Source organism: Drosophila busckii, chromosome 3R (assembly GCF_011750605.1).
Source record: "Drosophila busckii strain San Diego stock center, stock number 13000-0081.31 chromosome 3R, ASM1175060v1, whole genome shotgun sequence".
Classification (NCBI taxonomy): domain Eukaryota; kingdom Metazoa; phylum Arthropoda; class Insecta; order Diptera; family Drosophilidae; genus Drosophila; species Drosophila busckii.
The window spans coordinates 17,510,436-17,533,581 of NC_046607.1; the positions used below are offsets into that span (position 1 = coordinate 17,510,436).

At 39.7% G+C, this 23,146-nt stretch overlaps 3 protein-coding genes across 3 annotated transcripts; 1 reads left to right on the forward strand and 2 right to left on the reverse strand.

Moving 5' to 3' along the window:
- The first annotated feature begins 3,971 nt into the window (after positions 1 to 3,971).
- On the forward strand, positions 3,972 to 5,259 carry LOC108601376 (gustatory receptor for bitter taste 93a). Its single transcript, XM_017989276.1, has 2 exons — positions 3,972 to 5,012; positions 5,062 to 5,259. The coding sequence occupies exons 1-2, from the start codon at positions 3,972 to 3,974 to the stop codon at positions 5,257 to 5,259; spliced, it is 1,239 nt and encodes a 412-aa protein (XP_017844765.1).
- A 9,010-nt stretch (positions 5,260 to 14,269) lies between these two features.
- LOC108601377 (putative gustatory receptor 93c) lies at positions 14,270 to 15,494 on the reverse strand. Its single transcript, XM_017989277.1, has 2 exons — positions 14,472 to 15,494; positions 14,270 to 14,422 (listed from the first exon to the last, which is right to left on the reverse strand). The coding sequence occupies exons 1-2, from the start codon at positions 15,492 to 15,494 to the stop codon at positions 14,270 to 14,272; spliced, it is 1,176 nt and encodes a 391-aa protein (XP_017844766.1).
- Positions 15,495 to 19,135: 3,641 nt separating this feature from the next.
- LOC108604824 (myb-like protein AA) lies at positions 19,136 to 22,456 on the reverse strand. The gene is made up of 2 exons (XM_017994435.1): positions 22,054 to 22,456; positions 19,136 to 19,656 (listed from the first exon to the last, which is right to left on the reverse strand). The coding sequence occupies exons 1-2, from the start codon at positions 22,382 to 22,384 to the stop codon at positions 19,481 to 19,483; spliced, it is 507 nt and encodes a 168-aa protein (XP_017849924.1). The 5' UTR covers positions 22,385 to 22,456; the 3' UTR covers positions 19,136 to 19,480.
- Between the last annotated feature and the right edge of the window lie 690 nt (positions 22,457 to 23,146).

Sequence of the window (23,146 nt, forward strand, 5' to 3'; positions counted from 1 at the left end):
TCAGGTGTGCTAACGTCAACTGCGGACCGTTTGGCTGCAGTTATTCGTCATGCTTTGCTTAATGAGCACAGAGCCGGTGAAACGCTCAGAACATGTTTGCAATTCAACTGTAAAAGCACTTAAACGGAAAGTTTGTCGCGCTCTCGCTCACACACAAACACATAGATACACACTTGCACACACTTATGCTTAGGCTGTCCACTTTCTGTTTACCTGTTTGTAAACAGTCGCCGCCTTAATCAATTCGTAAAACTGCTTAAACTTCAAGTGATAACAAACAAAGGCGAGACGCATTGAAAGAAAACACCCAAAGATGCAAAGTCCCCACCCCTTGCCAACAGATACATGAGAGCTCAGCTTCTCTGCTTATCCCTGCTCAGTTCCAATAATCAGGCAGCTACAGCGCTTGGCCCCAGGCCGAGGCAACTGTTTATTTTCTCACAAAGGCGGCAAAACAAATAAAAAACAAAAAAAGTTCTTTAGAGATTTGATTTTGAAAACCTAATCAAATTAAAGAGCCTACAAAGACAACAGCATTAAATACTATAGTGGAAAATACACTTAGCGATAGTTATGTCTGCAAGAGAAAGAAATTTGGGGTATAAATTCAGATGAGCTTGAAGTTGTCAAATAATTTTTAAGATTTTCCTCATATATTTGCGTTATGCTGCCTAATGGAATCATTAAATAAAATGCCATGGAAAATATTTTTAAAAATTCTAAGTGCAACCCCCACATGCCCACGAACTCACCAAGAGCATTCCAACAGCACCAACATGCAACAGTTGCAGTTGCAGCATCTTCAGCAACATCTTATCGTTCGTATTGTTGTTCACAGATTTGTGCCTTGCAGTCGGTCTTTGGGCTGTCGGTTTGTCGCTAACCCTAGCTGACTTTAGCTGCTTGCAACGTAATTAAATATCCAAATTAATGCAGTTGCAGTGCCATGTAGGGGTTGTATCTTTTGCTCAGCCTGTGTGTGTGTGTGTGTTGCAACTGTATTTGTTGTACATAAATAGCAAGCAAATAAAAGAGAACAACAACAAGACAAGGCAAGGCAACCAAGTGTGGCATTTAAAGCAACACACGCCAAAATATGAAGTTGTTGTTGGGGCCTTGGCCTGGGGCAGCCAAATGCAGCAAGAGCAGCAGCAGCAGCAGCAACAACGCAGACAGAGGCGCATCATTTGCATGAGCTGATTTGTTGTTGTTGTTGCTGTTGTTGTTGTTGTTTATGCAAACGCATGGGGCATGTCTCCCGCAACTCTAATGAATTCAATGCCTGCTGCGCCACAATCAACAACAACAGCAGCAACAACGACAACAACTGTCAGAGTTTTCCAAGCAGACAATGAAAAACATTTTCCTCTGACAACCTCTAGCCGCAACCCCTGACGTTGCTCTTGCTCTTACTTTACATTCCTGACGCTTAGCTGCTGCTGCTGCCGCTGCACGTACAACAACAACATTGATTATAATAAAAAAAAAGAATCTATACAATGTCGATGACTTTTCTTTTTGTTTTTCTATGCGTTGTCGATGAAAATTAAGCGCTCTCTCCCGCATACACATATGCATATGTATTGTTATTTTCTTTTTATGATTGCTGCTGCTGCTGTTGTTGCTGTTGTTGTTGCTATAGCTGTGTATGTGCTCTAATCTTCAAATGTCATTGAACTTGTGTGCTGTTGTTGTTGGTGTTGCTGTTGTTATAGCGCACACACAAGTTTATTATTATTATTATTATGATTCGCGAGTATTTTCCACATATTGCTCACATGGTTGTTGTTGTTGTTGCTGTTGTTATTTGCAGATTCTACACACACGCGTGTTTTGTTTGGTTCTTGTCTCTCGCTTTTTATGTCATAGTAGAAACAACAACAACAACTGATGACAACGATAACAGCAGCAGCAACAACAACAACTGCACACGTGCATGTTGCTGCTGGCTGCTTTGCTGGTTGCTGCTGCTGCCTCGCTGCAATTATTTCCAATTTAGCAATACAAGAACCATCAGCCCCCAGGCTGCTCTAGGCATAAGCTCCTATTGTCTTTTGCGCGCTGTCAGTTCATTGGCCAGGCGAAGTTGATGGAAGCTGCACAGCTGCAACACGGCTTGGGGTCAAGCTTGGGCTGACTGCCTGCCTGCCTGCCTGGCAGCTTTGCTTGCTTGCTTTGCTTGCTTGCCTGACTGCAATTACTTCATGTACTTGGGCCTGTAATAACACGGTGTGCTGCTGGGAGAGTGGAGCAACGTTAAGATTGTCGTACGAACTGTACGTAAACTGGTTGCAGTTGCTGTTTTGCAGCATCCTGGCGGCGGCAGCAGCAGCAGCAACTATCCCCCAACAATATCAGACAAGCAGCATAAACCGCCATATACATACAAACATATACGATCTATCTATCTATGGCCTGGCCTGGCCGGGGCTAAGGCTTGGCAGCAAGCCTACGCTGAAAACCTGTTATGGGGCAAGGCTTTGCTTGCCACAGCGTTACAGGCAGGCAGGAGCTTGCCTAGACCTGTTGCTGCAGCGTTGCAGCGACTTGTTGTTGCCAGCAACTTAAAGGCTATTGACTTTGTTGTTGTCGTTTTTCTATTGCCAGACTTTAAGCCCCAACAGCAAGCACAACACTTCCTTCTTTAGCTCTCTAGCTGGGGGATATTGTGTGTGCCTGTTGAATAGTTCATTGAACCATCTGTGTATGTTGCACACATTCTAATAAACAACAAACGTGTTTGGCAACTTTGCATGCGCTTGTTGGCTTTCAAAATGCCAACTGGGTGGTGGTGGTGGTGGTGGTGGGAGGTGTGGGAGCAAATTCAATTCAATTCCTTCAAGCAGCAAACAGGCGCATTAAACTAAACAAACAATTGCATTTATTATTGCCCTCAAGAGAATTGAAACTATGAGTGTCGTATTCATAAGCATAGCGCATTAAATACGATTAAAAAAAATAAACAACAGCAACAACAACAGCGCACAGTGGACTTTTTCATAAATGGAAAAGTCACTTAATAAAATTTCAAATGAGCAAAAGTTTTTAATTTTGCATACATTTATTTAAATTTTAAACTTTGTAAAGCGAAATCAAATGTCTTCTAGCTTATTTTGGAAATATTTGAAAGTAAATTTCCAAATCTAATGATGCAACTTTGTTTTTAGCAGCAATACGAACATAAAGGTGTAAAATATTTGAGAATTGATTATCCAAGCCAGTGCAGTCGACTAATTTTAATTTAATTTCAAGCGCTGAAATGTTAACGCCAAACAAATTAGAATAAAAAAGTTAAACTTGTTCGTACTATTCAACGTATTTATTTTTTTTAACTGATAAAAACATTAAATTTTGAAGAGCAAAGTCTTTTAATCATTTAGCTTAAATATTTAGTTGGCCCTTCCAGCAATGTAGATTGAACAATTTTCACAACAAACGAAGCTCAAATAAATTACAACAAATTAGTGTCTATTGTGAACAGCAAACTGTATACAAGGGTTAAATTTACACAACTAGAACATCATTAGTTAAATTAAATGCGTCGAAGTCGCTTAGATTGGAAGCAATTTAGTTTGGTACCCCACAGCAATAGCAATTTACGCATACAAAATGCTGGAAGCAACATGTGTGTCAATGTGCAACATGAGCGAGTCCAGTTGGAGTGGTTGTTGCCACACTGAGAGTGAGCGAGAGCGTAGGGCTGGTGCTGGGGCTGGGCAGCGTTATTGAGCCTGTCCATCAGCGCATTGCTTAACGGCTGCGTCTGCCTTGGCCAGGGCCAATCAGTCAGCCAGGCACTCAGCGAAGCGTGAAACGCAATTGCCGATATCGCGCTTCAAACACACACACACACATGTATGTCTGTATGTGTGTATACAAATTCAATTAATAAAATCAACAGCCAGCATATTGAACAGTGAAGCGCAGGACATGATGGGGCAGCAAGTTCCAATATCGAGTACAGTTTAGTCATGGCTCGTGTGAAGCGTTGCTCGCGTCGTCTGCTCTTTGCGCTTTACAAAGCTGCACGCTGGCTATCACTGCTTTCCAGCTCGCTGGACATGCAACGCCAGCCAATGCAGCTGATAGCGCCACAACGTCGACGCAAGAAGCTCTGCACTTTGCTCTGGCGCGTCTTTGTTACCAACATCTTCTGGGCCGTGCAACATTCTATGTTCTATACATTCAAAAGCGTTAGCAGCTATGCAGATCTGATGGCGCTGCTGCAATCTGCCTCAGTATCGGTCTTTGCTGTATTTTCATTTGTTGGACAGGCACGTGCCGAGTCCAGCTGCCTGGCTATAGTGAATCGCTATATAGCGCTGCATGCGCGCATTTGTAAACTAAGCAACAGCAGCAATCTGTTGCCACTCAAGTTTAGTTTGCTTTATGCCTTGAAACTGTTGCTAACGCTTTGCGGTTTGCTGTACGAGTTGCAGGGACTGTGGCAAAATCGTATGTCGCTGGAAAGTTGGATTGGCAACATTATAGGTGTATATATGTGGCTGGGCACGCTCTTTGTGCTGGATGCTACTTTTCTGGGCCTGCTGCTGTCCGGCGTGTACTATGAGCACTTGGGCATGCACATTGAGCTAATGTTGCAACGTCTGCAGGCATTAGATGTTGCCAGCTGCCCCACGCACGCACGCCTGAGTCATTATAGACGCATGTGTCTGCTCTGCGACTTTGCGGATGAGCTGGACACTTGTGGTTTGCTCTACAGCGAGCTCTACGATCTGACACGCAGCTTTGTGTGCATTTTTCAATGGCAAATACTTTTCTATATTTACTACAATTTTATAGAAATCTTGCTTATGATGTATGATTACATTTGCCAGCGTTTGGACACTCAAACAGGCGATATGTTTACTATATTTCTAGCTAGCATCAAGTTTGCTAATATACTAATGTTGATCATGTGTGCGGATTATACTATAAAGAAATCGCAGCTGCCGCACAGACTGGCTTTGGATATAGTCTGCAGCGATATGGATTTGCGCTGGGATAAAAGCGTAAGTCTTAGCTCAATATGTCAAATTGTTTATAACTATTTTGTTGCAGGCTGAAAGCTTTATTGGCCAACTGCAAGCGCAGATATTGGAAGTAAATATATTGGGCATTGTGCAGCTGAATAATGGTTTTATACCTGTTATATTATCAGCAATTATAACATATTTGTTTATACTTATACAATTTGGTTTTACGGGCGGCTTTAAGGCTGTGCATGAAGTTGTAGCCATGGCAATAAATAATAACTAAAGCTTGCTCATTAGCTCTGCTAATTGCAGAGTCGCTCTAACTTTAATAACTCGCTGTGGCAGCCCACTACTTTCTCAGCCCACGCAATCAATTTGTAGCTGGAAAATTTCTTTCGAGCTGTACGAAACATATTATCGTTCATTATATTATGCGCTTCATACACAACGGATGCAGCAGCAGAATTTGATGTTTGGTTTGGGAGTTTTGAAGTTAAAGTTGCGGTCGCTCGTTAAGCAACAACACCAGCAACAACAATGAAAAATCTGAATTTGGAGCCCACAACACAACATGACTGTAATTATCATAGTTTCGTTTGTCAGTTCCTGCTACGCCCACAAGCTTGTTCCCGCACCCGACCTTATCAACAGACTGGATCATCATCTACTTAGTACAACACAAAGCGTCTTTGTCTTTGATTATTTTTGGGCGTCAGCCGAGCGTAACGCGCCGCCTGTCACGCCTATTATACAATGTACCCGAACTATATATACACACACTAGTATATATATTTAGACTGAGGTTATGCCTTGACGTCATTGTCGTCAGCTGAACCTCAACCCAACAGCGTTGCTGACCCGTTGCTGTGTGTGAGCGAAATACTTGTGCATTAAATAAAACAAATAATACGGCAAAAAGCGCAAATCACATTAATGCAACGACTATTAAATGCACTATATGTTTAACAAACAAGTCAAGATAGTAGCAAGCGCAAATAGTAGTAGCATGTAGTAGACGCAACAGTAATTGTAGTAGTAGATAAATTATTAGATAAGCAGCAGTACTAGTACTAAAAATAGTAGTAGTCTATAGATGTGTGATATACTAACTATAAATAGCAGTAGACAAGCTAATTGAATTATAATTGGTCTTAATATTATTATTAGTAATGTGTTGTTAATTAATAACGAAATTTGGCTGTAGAAGTAGAAAGTATTTGATGCTTGATTATAAGCTGCTTGAGCTTGCCAGCTTAACAACATAGCGCATACGCCCCATTGGCAAGTGTATAACAATAACAAATGGGAACCTGCTTTGGACTGCAACTGAATTAATTTTTTGTCTCTGGTCGGTTGCGCACGCTGGTTGCGTCTCCCGATTCCTGACGGACATGGCCGCATTCAAATTTGAAAACCTTTGCGTTTTTTTTTTTTGCACATTTGGCCATTTGGAGCTGCCATGCATATTTCCGGCCCAGGCTCACACCCACACGAAGCGACGCCCAACGAAGCGACGAACCGCCCCATTACTATGTTTCGATTTCCTGTGGCGCGGCGTTTCATAGTCATTCCAAGTATTTTGCGAATGGGCTTAATTAGCTTGGACTTGACTGACTGACTGATGCTTTAGAAAATTCTTAGCACACCCCTGCTGTTGTTGGGCCAAAGAGTTAACAGCTAAGGGCCAAGGGGCCATTTACTTTATATATGATGACGGAACAGCTTCAAAAGCGCACTTTGCTGCATTGCATTGTTGTACGCATGCCGAACGCGCGGCGCTGCAGTTGAAAGATGCCGCACACGCCACAGTGGGCCCAGCTACAGCCACAGCATAGAGCCCCCATATGTAAGCAAGTATATAGTATATTTATATGTAGTAGTTGTTGCAATTGTATGTGCTGCGGTTGCTGCGGTTAAGTTTGTTGTAAAAAGTATGTGGACAGCTTTACTGTTCAGTGTGCGACGCATTCAAAGCAAATTAAATACACATTCTATTCAATTGGAAGGCTCCACAGACTATGGCGCGCTCGCAGTTATCAGCAAACAGAGCGGAGAACGCTTTGACCTTTGCTATTTGCAGTATGTCAATGCAATTGAGAAACGAGAAATCTTCGCAGCTACGCTGCAGCTTATGCAATCGAAGCAAGCGCTGCTAATTGAAATGAATACTATATATAAAAGAAAGCAATAAAAAAGGTTTCCAGCTGCATAATCTACATAAATTATTCAGCTTATCATTTATTTTTGAGGCCAAAAAACTGAACGGGCAGCACAGTATAAGCAACCGCATCTAATCAATAGATGTTATAAATACTTTCACTTGCGAATAGCCAGAAACAAAATAGAAACACACAATTGTGTCAGATCAAGTGCGAGAACTTGTCCGAAGACATGAAACTAGAAGAGATCGTGTGCTTGCAAACGTGACAGCAACAAACAAAAACATTTATGTGTCATCTCACACAAATACAAATACAATATACACAAACGACAACAAGTATACGTAAATGGAACGTGACTGTTGGGGGCAAGGCATGAAGCAAGCAACTAGCGATAAATAAGCATGCCCAAATATATTTTGTTTGAACTTAATTTAAAGCCATAGAGCATGCAGAGCACGCCAACAAAATAGCAACAATAAGTAAAAGAAATATAGTAAACATAGTATAGCAAACATGGAAATTTGCAAAATGTACAGTAAATCAAGTGAGCTCAATTAATGCCAAGGCTCACACACACAGAGACAAGCGAAACATATGTTATGTGGCAGCCTCACTCGAAGTCTCGATACGCCAACAAACAGCAAATGCCAATACTCTGTTTTGGCCTAAATACACAAATCGTTAACAAGTGGGTAAACACAACAAAGCGCATGCGATCTTCAACGAATCTTGTATGGCCTACAAATTAAATAGAACGTAAATTAAGTATACGTTAAGAATAAGCAGTGAGTATAAAGTATATAAAATAAATAGCGCATATTTTGTGTGTAGATCAAATTGTATTACAGCATTTATAACTCTAAAATTTATAACGCAGTTAATCCGCTAAACCAGCTGACATTTTTGTTTGATATGCTCAAAGCTTTATGTAAGTCCCAAATATAAAAATTCTTTTGATTATGTCAAAACAAAAAATAAGCGCGTAGATCACTAACGGAATGCACTTAAGTAGCTTTATTTTTTGGAGATGTCTCAATCACACACACACTCACAACGTAGTGAATACGCCAAGGTACGCGACCCCAATGCGTCATTTGTTGTGATATGCTGGTAGAGTAACGTAAAAAGTAGCGACGGGGGAGTGCTGACAGTGTTGCCTAAGGCTGATCAGTAAAACTGGTGTCTGAGCACGAACACAGACGCACACACACAGATAAACACACACAAAGAACGAACGCTTTGTTGCTTTGTTATTTGTGTGTTCGATGAACCGAATTTGGTGTTGACCCACTTTCCAACAACAACAACAAAAAATTAACGCACTTTTATGGCAAATGGAATCCACAAAAACATTAGAAAGAGAGAAGAGAAACGAAGAGCGCGCACGCTGCGTATACGAAGCAAAGAGAGAGAGAGAGAGAGCGCGCGTGGGAGCGCAAGCAGCAATTGGGGCCTGTTGATAAGCTTTGCGGCTGCGCCGATCGTCAGATGAATAATTTTCAATTTGTTGTTGTTGCTGTGTGAGTAAATTTCAGTTCGTTTGTGTGCCTGTGTGTGTGTGTATGTGTGTGAGTTCTTGCTTGTAATTTACGCAACGCTCGCTCGTTTGTCGTTGTCTGTTTGCTACTTGTTTTCGCTTTATTGTTGCTGCTCGAGATCAACAACCAACCAATCTGCAGCAGCAGCAGCAGCAGCAGCAGCAAGAGCAGCGCAGTTGTTGAACTTTTTGCACAACAACAAGCTTGAAGCTCCAAGCTCCAAAAACCGAAATCAAAACCTGTTCCAAACTTGAAGCTTGCCACACGTCTCGGACAAATCAAAAAAATGAGAATAAAAAACTTTTATACACATAGATACAAACACATACATACATACGTATAAACGCTGGCAGCTCAAGCAAACGAAACGCTGCGGCCTCAAAGCTTGACGTCAACGTCGCTCTCGCCGTCGCTGCTGCTGCTTTGCTGCTGCTGTTCTGTTTGCTGTTGTTGTTATCTTTGTGACTGTACCTCTGCGCTTTGTTTTTGTTGTTTGAATCGCAAACTTGTTTGTTGTTGCTGTTGTGCTGTTGCGAATAGCCCAAGACACTCTCGCTTTGAGTTTTGAGCGCGAGCAAAGAAGGTGTTGATTGAAATCGATCTGTGTGAGGACTTTAAATGAGTATGAAGAGCTCTATATGAGCGAATGAGAGAGTGTGGGGGAGGGAGGGCTGCGAATTATTAGTCATAGCGCTCTATGTTGACCTTGCAGCTGCAAATCTGTACAGTGCTGTACATATTTATATGCACAGCACTGTAATTAAGAGTAGTAGAGTGCATGCCACGCCTACCGCTTGTCAAGCATATAAACGACGCAGCTCAGCTCAGCGCCCTGTATACTTAAGGTGTCTAAACTTGACTACTGTACATACGTGTGTGTATGCGTATGCGTTATTTTCTTTCTTTTTTTTGTATTTGCTTGCAACATTCGCAGCAGCCGTAACCTTGCCCAAGACGCAAGCTACGCTGGCTACTGTCGATGCTCCATTATTTTAGCTGACGGCAATATATTTGCTGTAAACCCTACCACACAGCACAGAGAACCACACACTTCAACCTGTTGCAAGCACTGAAGATGCCACTGGTTTGTGGCAGCGGCAGCTACTGTAGAGCTTTTTGTTGTTGCTGTACCCGCAGCAGCAGCAGCAGCAGCAACAGTCAGTCCCAAGAGCAAGAGAGGAAGCATGACAAACAGTTGCAGCCAAAGCAAATAATTAGTATACATCGATTATCTTGCGCCCAAGCCTTGCAAACACACATTGCTACATATATATCTGTATATGTTTGTTTGTCTGCATGTGTGTGTGTACCTGGCTACTGTGCAGTGGATGCTTGCTGGTCCCAAACTGGTCCCAAGCTCTCCAGATGGGCACGTAGCACACGCGCTGCTGCCGCCGCTGCTCGAGCCGCGCCTACGCCCAATGCAGCCCACAAAAACAAAAAACGAGTTCCCCCGCTCTCTCGCGCGCAGAAACTCGCAATCTGTAGTTTTCGCCATATGTGCAAGCAAAACTGTACGCCAGGCCAGGCCAAGGCGACGCTGATGCGAAGCGATGACGACGTGTGCGCAGCTCGTGCCAATTCTTTGACTTTGAGTTGCTGCGAGACGACAAAATGCGACTCCAATGCGAGTTGTGTGCATATAAATGGTTATAATAACAACAAACACACACAAACACACACACAGGCACAGTAAACTGTACATGCACTCACAGATACACACACACACACACGCTTAGATACATAGCTACAAATTCATGCATAGCTGCACATGCAGCAACTTAGAAGGCTTTCTATCTATCAAAAAGGTTAAATCAATTTGCATTAAATCAATGCGTTTCAGCTTTAATCACATTGCTATATAAGTAAATGCTCAATTGTTGCCAAGTGCACACAAATAAAGGGAAATTATATAGAAGGTTTGTTGCTTAAATAAAGTTTAAGATATTGACATTTAAGTCTGCTAAGCTCATATTTAAACAATGAACTTTATGAGCTTTAACATATTTGCATTAATTTAATGCGTTGCTGCGTTGTTGTCAAAAAGTAAATAAATAAAAAGGTTCTATGCTCGATTAAGATTGAAGAAAGAATTTCAAATAAATGTAATTTACTAATATATATAACATATTGAGTTCAAACATTAACTAGAATCTAATCTGGCTACCGTTCATATTTGCTGTATAAAGTTCATCGACAGAACAAACAAAGCACAAATGACTCAATGTAACATTCGAGCAATTTTCATTAACAGTTTGCATTCATTTGCTAAATTGGTTGAAACCTTCCGTTTTACCTTAGGGCTAATGAGTTACCATCGGAAATTGGTCGTTTTGGCCTCGAGAGTCTGAGAAGATTGGATCACTGCAGCTACAACAAACAATCTTTTTTGATCTCTGTTTGCCAGCTACTGTATCTACACTGTATGTATCTCAAAAAATACACAATCTTGATTGACTCTTAAGGGCTTACGGCTTGTAATGATGATATTTTCATCATCCGTTTGTTTTATTGGAATATTCTTGGCGCTAGCGCAAGCTCAAGTAGCTGTACATTGAAGCAGTTAGAACTACATAGCTATATATATGTATATATATATTCATGTAGCTTGTAGCTACTACCTGCACTTGAGTGAAGCTATGAAGCTTTTGTCTACTAGTGAAATGTTGAAAGCATCATTAATTTTTTTCAGTTTTGTTTTTTTATTATATCTTTCGCCTTAAAGTCAAAAACTTTAACACGCTTACATAGCTGTACATATATGTGTGTGTGATAATTGCAGAAGGCAAAAGAAAACACAAAGAAAGAGATAGGCAGAGACAGAGAGAAAGAGAGAGCTGGGTGACCCATAATTACTGCACACCGGTCGCGGCCAAAAGAACAATCATGGGAAAAATGACTGTAACTTGTCTGTTCTTTTACCTATGTGTGTGTATGTGTGTGTGTGACTGTGTGTGCTTTTATAAAGTACAATAATTTAAGCAATGCCAATGCTACGTTTTATGATTATCTTGCCGTTTATATAGCACGCACAAAGCGACAACAACAACAACTAGCACGAAAGTTCAGATTCCTTTAAATATGCAACGAATATTAAATTCACTTTAAATTTGAATATGTCAGTAGAATTCAAAAATGTAGCTAAAATACAATTTGAAATTAATTTAAAATGTTATTAATGGCTTGAACCATTTAATTATATTTTTATATTATTTATTGCATCAACATTATATAATTAAAAATATATTTAAGCAGCTAGAAAATTTATTATTGATATTATCACTATATTATTTATTTACTTACTTTACTTAAAAGCATTTGTGTATTTTCAGCTTAAATAAATAAATTTACCAGCTCTTCCCTATGCCCAGCTACAACATTTAAATATATTTAGATATATGTACTAGTTTCTCATGATATAAACCTATACAATTAAATTCTGTTGCTAGCAATAAGTAATACTCATAACTCAGTAAAACTCTTACTAACTTTTTGTTAGTGTATATGAACAACATATAGGCGCTTGCAGTAGAAGCTGCAACAGGTCTCCCCCAGCAATCTCAGTCACAGCTCTCTTTCTGTCAATGCCGAGATAATGTTCGTCGCCAACCGACAATTTGATTTTTTCGCTTTCATGTTTTTGTTTGCTGTTTTTTGTTGCTTTTGCTTTTGCTTTACGTTATCGCAGCCCCTTTTGTCGTTGGAACAAGTGCAATGCGGCAAGTGCAGCTTTATCTTTAGAGTTTACCTTTACCTTTACCTGTGTACCTATGCTAATTAGAGCGACGGCCTCGGCCTTGTTTTTATGCGCTTTTAGCGTGAACTGTCCAGAGTCCGTTCCGTTGGCAGTTGCATAAATTTTCTGCTCCAGCGTAATATTCAACATACCACTTGGCTTGGTGTTTTATAATTTATGCGGCAGCAACTTTCATGGGAAAAGTGAAACAGAAAAACGTTAAGCGTTAAGCGGAAATTGCTAGCAGCAGTCCTGGCCAGGCCAACAGCCAACGGATTTACGTGTAACCGCAGGACAGGTGTGCGTTAGCCCTAATAAGCGAGGGTTGGACGCCCACAGCGTGACGAGCAATCAAAATTGCTGTAGCTAGGACTATAAATTTGAGTGTGTAAATTGCATAGGACTTGGCTTTAATATAAAGTTAACATTAGAGTTGCTTTATTTGCAGCGCATATTGCATTATATAGGTAAAGTAGGTAACCAGGCCAGAAAGATATAGCAGTATAAGCTGATTGTTGATTTCAAATAGACCCAAAGGACGCACACGCAGCTCGCAAAGCTGCAGACGCATTAGAAATAAATCCCACTGCAATTAGAAGTGATTAGAATTAAGCATTATAAACGGCTATAAACTTACCTTGCTATGCCAGCCGCTGCTGCCACTAACATAATAATGCTCCAGTCCAAGTCGGCTAACAATGCTAGAGCTCACTGCTTGCTGCACTGCCCATGTTAGCAGCAATATGTCCAAAAACATTTTGCCCATTAAGAGGCAAGCTGACAGCTTATTAAGCTCAGTGAACAAAGTATAATAAGCTACAAAAGTCATGCTAATAAAGCCAAAAAGCAATACATGACACAAGGGTAGATCAAAGTTGCGCTGAAACGATTTGCTCAAACATTGAATTTCATTATATAGACTTATGCATTCGCTCAAACGATATTCGACTGCCAGCAATTGCTGTCGATTGCCTTGTTGTTGTAGCTGTTGTAGCTGTTGCAGCTGCAAGCGCAAGTCATGCCTCAAATATGCAACGAGCTGCTTGTAAAGCACAGCGAAGCTTAGATAGCAAATGAAGCAGATGTTGCAGATCATGCCGGCGCCAACACTGCAATATATATCGCACAGCAGTGAACCCAATTTATATGCGCTAAAGTCTGCAAAAAGGTAATGCCACATGTAAGCACATTCGTGCAGCAGCGAGAGTAACTTGCAGCAAAGCAGCAGCAGCTCAAAGCTGCCACCAAATCCACGTGCGCCTGTCAAAGCAGCAAGTCGCCAAAATATGCGCAGCAAACGATTCAATATGGCCAAGAGCTGCTGCTCATATTTAAGTTGCAGCAGCAGTATAAACAAAGTGCTGATTTCAGTGCTGATCAAGCGCAGATAACAAAGCAATATCATCTGCTCACTAGTTAGCTTTAGTATGTAATCAATAAAAGCGTAAGCGTAGGCCAAGCAGCTAACTAAGCGCAGTAGTATGCAAAAGCATTTGTAGCGCTGCGCAGTTTGTGCCACCAAATATCCTTTATACGAATGTTCTCGCAGGCTAAAGCAGCAGATGCCCATGTAGTAGCCATAGCCATAGAGCTGGCTTAGTAGACGCGCTGCTAGGCAGGAGGCACTTAGTCCGCGCAGACACTCAAACATGACTAAGCAGCAACGATGAGCAACTTGCAACTTATGCAGCATTAAGTTAATTAAAATAATAGACTACGCTCCAACTTTGTGTGCAGAGTCTAATCAAGCTATAAGCTTAAAGTTGTGTAACCAAGTACTAAATACGCTTTGCTTAGAACTAACTGCAATACACTTTATATTTTTGCTTGATTGTCATCTTAGTTAAGCAATTAAATTTATTGTGTTTGCAGTCCATACTGTATAATATACGTCAGATAGGTAACCAGTCCCGATAGAAATAGCAATATAAGCTCATTGGAGACCTCAAACAAGCCCAAGGGACGTACGCGGAATTCAAATATGTTTAGACGACCCAGAAACATTTCCAGCTGTAAGCAAATTAGTTTAATTAAATTAAGTTTTTAACAATTTCGTTACCTTTTTATGCCACTCGCTGCGCTCTGTGATGTAAAAGTTTTCCACACTTAAACGCTTAACTACTCTGGAGTAGCTGCCAGCGCCTTGAACCGCCAGCGTGAGCAGCACAATGTCTGCCAACATTTTAGCAACAAGTATCCACAACGAAGTGCAATTAAATTTGCTCAACATAATGTAATAGCAAACGCAGCCCATGCTGAGAAAACCAAAGAGCAGCATTAGACACATGTGCAGATCGAACAAACGCTGAAAGCTGCGACTAACACGCTGCACTTCATCATAGATGCTGATGCACTCGTCCAGGCAACAGCCAGCAGCTCGCAGTTGCTGACGTGTCAACTGGTTGCGCTGCAGCTCCAGCCGACGCAATTGCTGTCTCAGCTGCTGGCGCACAAACCGATTGAGCTGCTGGTAGAGCACACCCAAGCTGAGGTAGCCAACAAAGCAAATGTGCAGAATCATAGCAGCACCCACTGTTATATAAACTTCGCACAGGCTAAAGAAAGCTTCGAAGAGCGTCAAATTCTGCAGCAGTCCAGGCACAGGACAGAAACTTTCATATGCAAGACATAGCACTAAACTGCACAACAGCAGCAACTCACGCTTGCCACCAAAGAGTGCGCCATGTGGTGGCACTTGCAACAAAGCACGCAAACGTCTAAAGAGTCTTAGATAGCGATTAACTAAACGCAACACGCGCTGTCCATGCCTAAGCTGCAGCAGCAACATTAGGACCGCGCAGCTAATGCAGCCAAGCAGCCGCAGCGCTGCAATCAACGCCAAATGCATATTCTCCAATGTCATTATATAGCCAATCGACAGATATGTATAAGCTATGCAGCATAAGATGCGCAGCAGCACACTCAAGCATTTAAGCCAGAAGCAGGGCATGGCCAGCAGACTGCCATCCAGCGCATTGCCACGCAGTTCAAAGTGTATAATGCCCATCAGATTGGCATAGTTATAGACTCCGCGTAAAATACGCGCTGATAACGCTGCAGCGCTTAGACGACTGCCCAACATGACTAAAGCTCTACAGGCTTAGCCACAATTTATAGGCAGCAGGCCCATATATGTTTTTAGCTGATTGCTCGTTGCGGTTCATTGCATTGCTGACTCAGTATACCCTTTAAAAAGCCAGAGACTTGAGCTTGCATGTGCAGGGGAAATAAAAATAAAGTATTAAGCAGAGAATAGGCTTAGGAATTGGATAGTAGCATTAAAAAGAAACAAATTTGCTCATTTTAAATAAATATTATTTACAAAATTCGAAAAAAATTGTTTAAAAAAAATTTTAAATTGAAATAAATGTAGTTTGAAAAATTTCAAGCAATTTAAGCTATACTTAAATAAATTTATTTTTTTTATTTATTTTTAAGGCATATGAACAGTTTGGCCTTTCTCACTTTTCATTAATTTCCGCTAAATATTATTAGCCTTGGGCCCAAAAAATAAAATATATATAAGTGGAGGCTTACGAATATGTACAAAAATAGGGCAGATATTATATAGCTTAAATGTTGAACATTAGAAATTGTTTAGACGACAATAAATGAGACCACAAAATTTTTATATTTATGTTATTATTGCTATTAAGCAAAGCTATTGCATATACAAATTTCTTTTTTAAACTTTTAACTGCCTTTTATTTAATACTACAGCAAAGTTCTATACGCTTTAGATTGTTTTTGTTGATACTACGTATTTTAATAATAAGTTCAACATTTTTGTATTATTTGCCTTAAACAAATGTTTACTTATCAAAGTCGATTAAGCTATATATAATTTTAAATGAAAAGAGTTTCTATTATAATTTGTAGTATGACTAGAAAGTATGACTTAATAGCTGGCTGGCGTACTTATTTAGTCACAACCTTGCTCTACTTATATTTAATAAGCTAATTGCAAGTCAACAAAGTGTTTTTGATAAGCCATTGTACTATGTCTAAAAGTTATATTAGCTATGGCGTCATACAAATGTAATAGCAAATAATCTAATCAATTAACTTGTATATGCAGCTCAAGTAAACAGCTTGTCACTTTCTTTGCTGTGCCTGTAACAATGGTAAGCAGACCTTTAACCTTTCATACAATGTAGACATCCTCAAGTCTCGCTTTTGTGATTCACACGCTCACGATCCTGACCAAGTGATTGTTGAGCTTACCCCAATGTAAATGACGCCCCCATTTCATGCTGTGCTACGTCGCTACGTGATCTTCTGCCATATCTTTTATGCTACATCTTGTTGTTGTCTGTTGCTCTGTTACTCTACTAAATGCACGATTACAGCAGCGCCTCTCAAATCTGAGAGAGATCTTTCAAGTCTGTCAGCCATTTGAAAAGAATTTCCACGTTGTGTTTTTCGTTTTTTGAGGCAATTTTATAATAAGCAGCAAACTATGCGAGGCCAAGGGGACATTGAACGTGGCACGTACATTTTCCAGCATTGTACGAAAATTGTGGGAACAATCAACGAAATAAGCGTACCAAGTATAAAACGAAAAGCGCCTTTGCATGTTGATTTGCCCGCAAATTGGCTACAGACACAAAATTGCAAAAAACTGAGACTCCAAATGGGGAAGCCACAACTGAGCCAAAGTGAAGGAAATCATGCGAAGCGATGTCGACGGCCACAACTTGGTCAGCAGATTAGAGCAATTGGCAAAGCAAGAGAAGAAGCAAAAAAAAAGAAGAAGAGCTTACAGTTCCTTAGCATGACCTCACGTAGTTGCTCAGACACGCAGCGTCTTTCGATCCAGGGGGGGAGGAGGAGCTGCAGAGCAATGAAAAACAATAAAGCCAACTTGCTAGGGTTGATTGATTCCCAATGGGTTCATATGTGGCTGCAGCTCCTCTGTGTGTGTGACTCATGGCCTTGGCTTGCTTTTCACGCTTTTCCATGCTGCACAACGCATTGCGCCGACATTAATGATGATTAATGTTAAAAAACGCAGTGCTATTAAATTTCTGTTGCTGCTGCTGCGGCTCTATAATTTATTGCTGATTTCTTTTGAAAGATTTCGCTTGGCAAAAAGCGCAGAAAGAAAAACAGCAAAGTATATAAAACAAATTTGTGAAAGCCACTAAATAGAAAAGGCAACAATAACAAAAACATATGTATGTGTGTGTGTGTGTGTGTGTGTGAGCTTGACGTTTACCGTTATGGCAACAAATCAACAACAAGTCAGCAGCAGTGCCATAAATTTTTATTTGTTGTTGTTGCTTGGAATGCGCTTGGAAATTTATGACGTAGACCAAATGCATTTGCTGCAGCTGCAACGCACTCGCTCACTCATGCTCTCTCACTCTAACTAAGACTGTTGCGTGTGCGTGTTGCTGATGTGACTGCTTTGAAATCTGAAAATTGCAATTGCATGAGAGAGAGACACAATAATATGTTTAGTCTGTATTTAAGTGGGTAAATATGTTGGACATGCTTGTTACTAAATGCATAGCATGTAATTTAGGTTTTGCAAAATGCCATTATTATGATTATTGCATACCACTGTGCTTATGTAAGTATGCAGTCCACTAAACTAGGTACAGTCTAACTATGAGTAGCTGGAGAGGCAACAGGCCGCAACGCAGCGCAGCGCAGCTGAAGTAGCAGCATCAATCATCATCAAGCCAATGCCGACGCGTACGCCAAACGCTCAAGTCGACAGCGACGCGACGGCGGCGGCGACGGCGACGCTACGTCGTTTGCCTAAGGCACGCCGGAAGTGACAGCCAATCTAATGTTAAGTGCCCACTCCAAAAGCTACATTCATGTTACAAAAGCTGCAAAGCATTTTCTCAAATGTCTGCAGGCACAGTAAAAGCAAAAACTACAATAATAGTGCAGCTACAGTGTGCATAGGCTATAGACAACAGCTATACTCAATTTTTATAAATCTCAAAAAAGAATTTTTTGTAGCACTAATTGATTTATGCTAACAGCTGCATTATAAAAAAAGTATATTTAACATATGTTTACTGTATCTAAGCCGCAGTCCATTTTCATAAATTAAGCTCAATCATTCTCTCATTCTCCCCATTTAGTTCACATTCTGTACAAATAAAAATCTTTTAAGTTTTTTTTTATCATTTTGTATTTTGTTTAAAATTTTTTTTAGTTTTTCTTGCTTTTTTGCTAAGAAAAAATAAGTTAAAAACTATTTTTCTTTTTTTTTAGTTTTTTGTTTTTGTTTTTTCTACTCATACATAATGTCAATGTGTGTGTGTTGTGTAAGTTTTACAATTGTTTAATTTAATTTAAGGAAATATGCACAGTTTGTGTTTTCTCTTTCTCTCTTTTTTTTTGTTTTGTAGCCAATATACACAGTATTTTAAAATTTTAGTTTAACAATAATACGAAAGTAGCAAAAATAGTTTTACAATAAATACAGAGCAGCTTAGTTTTCTTTGTTTAATTGATTGTAACTGTGTTTTGTTGAGTTTAAATAATTTCAATTAAATTACATTTAGGGCAAAAAATAATTTAAAATTGTAATAATTGAGATCATGACAAATTGTAAATACTTTTAGCCAATACGCGTGCCATAAAGTCAGTAACACGCTGAGAACGCTTTGAAATTTGGGTGGGTATTATATACTACACATGTTTTGGATGCGCCAATGAATGGATTTAATATAAAAGTAATGCTTAAATTTACAGATTTACTAGTTAAGAAAAAAACGTTTTGCATTTGCATTTAAAATTACGTATTGCCAATTTCATATATAGAAAATGATTTGTATAATCACATCAGAGGGGCATCCGCATTAATATTATGATGTTTGACTTTATGCACGCGTCGTCAGTTTTTTTTTTTTTGCTGTGAGTGGGTGTGTCTTTGTTTTTTTTTTTTTTGCTTTTTTTTTTAATATTTTTTTGTATTTATACCCTTTGGCCTTGCAAAAAATGTTTTTGTACAACATTTTGACAGTCAAGTCAGTGGGGGTTTTTGTTAAAAACAAAATATACACATAAAAAATAATAAAATTATTTATATTTATATTGCCGCTTTTAGTCCTTTTGCTGCTGCTGCTGCTTGCTGTCCTTATCCGCTTCGATATTATGGCTAACAACAATGTTTGTGTTGTTGTTTTTCTTGTTGTCGTCATTGTTGTTGTTCTTTTGTTGACTTGACGGTTTTGGCACATTTGAATTTTTAATGTTGGCTTTGCGTATACGATAACAGCCTGCAAATAGTAGAAAATACAAAAAGCAAACACAATTAGTAATTAGTCACAGTGAAGCAAAAGTAAAGCAAAAGTGCAAACGTCATTTGACCTTCAAAATACAGTTGCACACATATATTAAGTATACGACTGTATGCAGTAGTAGTTGTTGTTAAAAGGGAAAGGAAAAGCAACCTGCAACGACTACGTCTCAATGTCTACAGCTAGAGCTAATAGCTATGCATGTGTTTGTATGTGTATTTGTATTTGTTTGTGTGCACTGTGCACAGTGGACCTCTTATCAGCAAAGCACTTGCACTCTGGAAACTGAAACGCATTTTGCAATGCAAAAAAGCTTTGTTTAGATTTATTTATTATGCTACCTGACCTATGCTCAAGTCGATAACAGATCATGTTTCTTGCTTATCAGTGCAGCTGTTGACTGCTCAAAATGTTTAAAAATATTATGCGTATAAATAGCAAACAAAAATCTAAAACTATAAATATGCTTTATGTAGTTAAAGCAATTCTTTTGTACAGCACAGTTCTGACAATTGTTTATTACAAAACAAAACCATTTTACAGTTAGCAACAACGTTGATGACATAGAAAGAGACAGAGAAAAGAACAAAACTTTTGTAATGAGCGGGTGGCGATGTTAAAAAAAACTTCCAACGTTGTAATTTACCGTTATGGGCACGCAAGCCGTGCGCTGTTAAAGCTTTAAAACTCATTATGCGCTTACACCGCTTTCTACACACACACACACACACACGCATGAGCACGTTGAACAAAAGCAAACTTATGAAATGAGTAAATGATAAGCCGAGTGCGGACAACAAAAACGCGTTTTGTTTACGAAATTGTGTGTATGGCGTGGCTGGAAAACAGAAATCCCAACTAACAACAAAAGGCAGCAGCAACAATAAACATACATACATATGCACATATTGATTAGGCCGTGAGATCTGTTGCATACATAATTAAAAAATAACAACACTATAGCTTAAGCTGCCTTTGGCTTTGAGGCGTGGCAAACAAAACAAAACAGCAAAAATAGCAACGCTTACTGTTTTAGGTACAGTGTTGGCCAAAACAAAATGCGCTCTTGAGACTGGAGAGCAGACAAAAGCTGCTACTATAATATACAAGCATAAATCGTATTAAAAACGTTTAAAACTTTGTTAGACTGTACACACATAGCCGTGACCTTCAAAACGACGACGGCGACGACGACGAGTTTATGAAAACAACAACTCAACAACAACAGACGTGCGTATTACATACATACAATACATATGCATATGCTGTTATCAGTAAGACAACTAAAAATAAAAATCGCGCCAAATGAAAAAAAAAGAAAAAAATACTCGTGCGTGCAAAGGCAAACAAACAACGTTGGAGCTACTTACGCTCACGAAAAAAAAGCTCGCGAGAGCGAGAGCGCAAGCGAAAGAGAGAGCGCGCGCAAGAGAGCCCTGCCCGGTTGTCTGCCACTGCGACGCTGATATCGTCTGCTGAAAGTGGGTGTGAGTGGGCAGCAGCAGCAGCAGCGTAGTATAAGACGACGATGTTTTTCGATCAGCAGCAGCAACAACAACAACAGCTATATTATGTACAGTCGTCTGCCAAGTTGATTCTCTCTCTCTCTCGCATTTTCAGTGTGTGTTTCTTAATATTCTGAGTTTGTATGCATATTGCAGCTATAACAATAACAATGCAAGGCGTTGACAGTGATTTTGTCGTATACAAATTGAGAGGCCCCGATTAATTGCAAGCAAAACATTTTTACAAAACATAAGTATGTGTACGCATAAAAACAAATTAAATTATGTTAATGTTATTTTCGTCTTTGGCTGTTTTGGCGCGAAAATATATTTTGACGTCAGTTGTTATTCAATTGTTTCTTGCTTTATCTTTTTGCTCAAATAGTATTTGTTGTTTGCATATTTGTTTTTTTGTCAACTTTGTGTTGCTTGCGGACGAAAGCGTGAATGGCAAAACATTTATATTAATCAAAGAGTCACAGATAAAGAGCGAGAGGGAGCAGTAAACGAGGTTAAATGGCAGTATGAAACGACGCAATAAGCAAACGTTTATCAAAACAAAACTACAAAAACACACACGGCATGTAGCGAAGGCGCCAAAAAACTAAAAACATAAAGGTTAAGCCTATAGAGGGTTAAACCACAGCTGTTTAAATAAACTATAGAACGAGAAAAATGCAATTAAAATTCACGCTAGCAACTACTAATAGGGTAGGGCACTGCACCTGAATTCAAAGCTGGCGTAGAGAGTTTTACGACGAATATGGCAAGCAAAACAACAAACAAAAATGACGAACAGGGGTGGGTTTGCTTAGCGCGTAAATCAGGTGATTGTGATTTTGGTTTTTGTTTTTGGGGTTGAAAAACGTACCTTTGATGCCGCTTAGACGCTCGTAGGGTGTTGTTTCTGTTTTGCAGTCACTGTTGTGGTTGTTGATCTGTTTTGGCGCAGGCGCTGAGTTCTCGACAGGATTCTCCAACTGTTTGGGATCAATGTTGTAGCGCACTTTTAGCAATGTCTTGTTGTATTGATGCAGCTCGTTCATATTCTCCTCAGTTTTTCGGCTAACCTCGTCGGGATCCACATTGAATAGATTGCGTCTGGCGCTGTTCGCGCCCAGCGGTCGCGGCCTACAGCTTGCTATGTTTAGTTTCTCGGCCAGCGAGCCCATTGGTGCCACCATTGTGCAGGAAATTGACATTTTCTTTTATTTTATTTTTTGTTTTATTCTTTGCACTTTTTATGCACTTTTCACTTTTCGCTTAGTTATTGATTTTTTGGGAAAGTAGCAGTTGCTGTTGCTGTTGCTGTGCTGTTGCTTTTACTTTACATACACACGCACACACTCACACACACTTAATGCATACACACGTTGTACGCAAAATCACGTAGCTGCTAAATTACGTATTGTTTGAGCGGTCATTGCAATGTGCATATATGTATTTTGCACAATTCTTTTTTATTAACTTTTGTTGTTGAATTTTTTCTGCTTAAGTACGCGCGAGCGAGCGACAAACGCAAAGATACAAAATTAGCGTCCGCACACCGCAACGAATGAATTTGAAATGTTTAGGCTACAGATACAGTCATATTTATACATAGTGCAGCCAACAGATACATTAACAGCGGAACGCTGAAAATGGAACGAGAAACACGCATGCTAGCTCGCTTGCACTTGCGTGAAACTTAACAGTGCGCTAACATTTTCAGCATAACCGCGAGCGAAGAGAGAGTTTTACGTTAACGCTGGCTAAGAGCGTAAAATTATTTAAGCTACTACTATTTTGAAAATTGAAACTCATAGCAGGCAAATTGAAACTAATGAGCTAAATTATTGAATATGTAGAGTTATTATTACTTACACAATTTGTATAAATTAAGCTAGTGGAGCTTTTATTTTATAATAATAGAACATTTTGGCGGCTAGTTCAAGGTCAAAACAAGTTTCAAGCAACATTAAACG

What these genes read in the sequence shown, in the direction of transcription:
- LOC108601377 (XM_017989277.1), bottom strand. Translation starts at nt 15,494, where the DNA reads ATGTTGGGCAGTCGTCTAAGCGCTGCAGCGTTATCAGCGCGTATTTTA. An exon ending in GCAGCGAGTGGCATAAAAAG is followed by an intron (nt 14,423 to 14,471) that starts GTAACGAAATTG and finishes ATTTGCTTACAG; the next exon opens with CTGGAAATGTTTCTGGGTCG.
- LOC108601376 (XM_017989276.1), top strand. Translation starts at nt 3,972, where the DNA reads ATGGCTCGTGTGAAGCGTTGCTCGCGTCGTCTGCTCTTTGCGCTTTAC. An exon ending in ATTTGCGCTGGGATAAAAGC is followed by an intron (nt 5,013 to 5,061) that starts GTAAGTCTTAGC and finishes ATTTTGTTGCAG; the next exon opens with GCTGAAAGCTTTATTGGCCA.
- LOC108604824 (XM_017994435.1), bottom strand. Translation starts at nt 22,384, where the DNA reads ATGTCAATTTCCTGCACAATGGTGGCACCAATGGGCTCGCTGGCCGAG. An exon ending in GCGTCTAAGCGGCATCAAAG is followed by an intron (nt 19,657 to 22,053) that starts GTACGTTTTTCA and finishes TACTATTTGCAG; the next exon opens with GCTGTTATCGTATACGCAAA.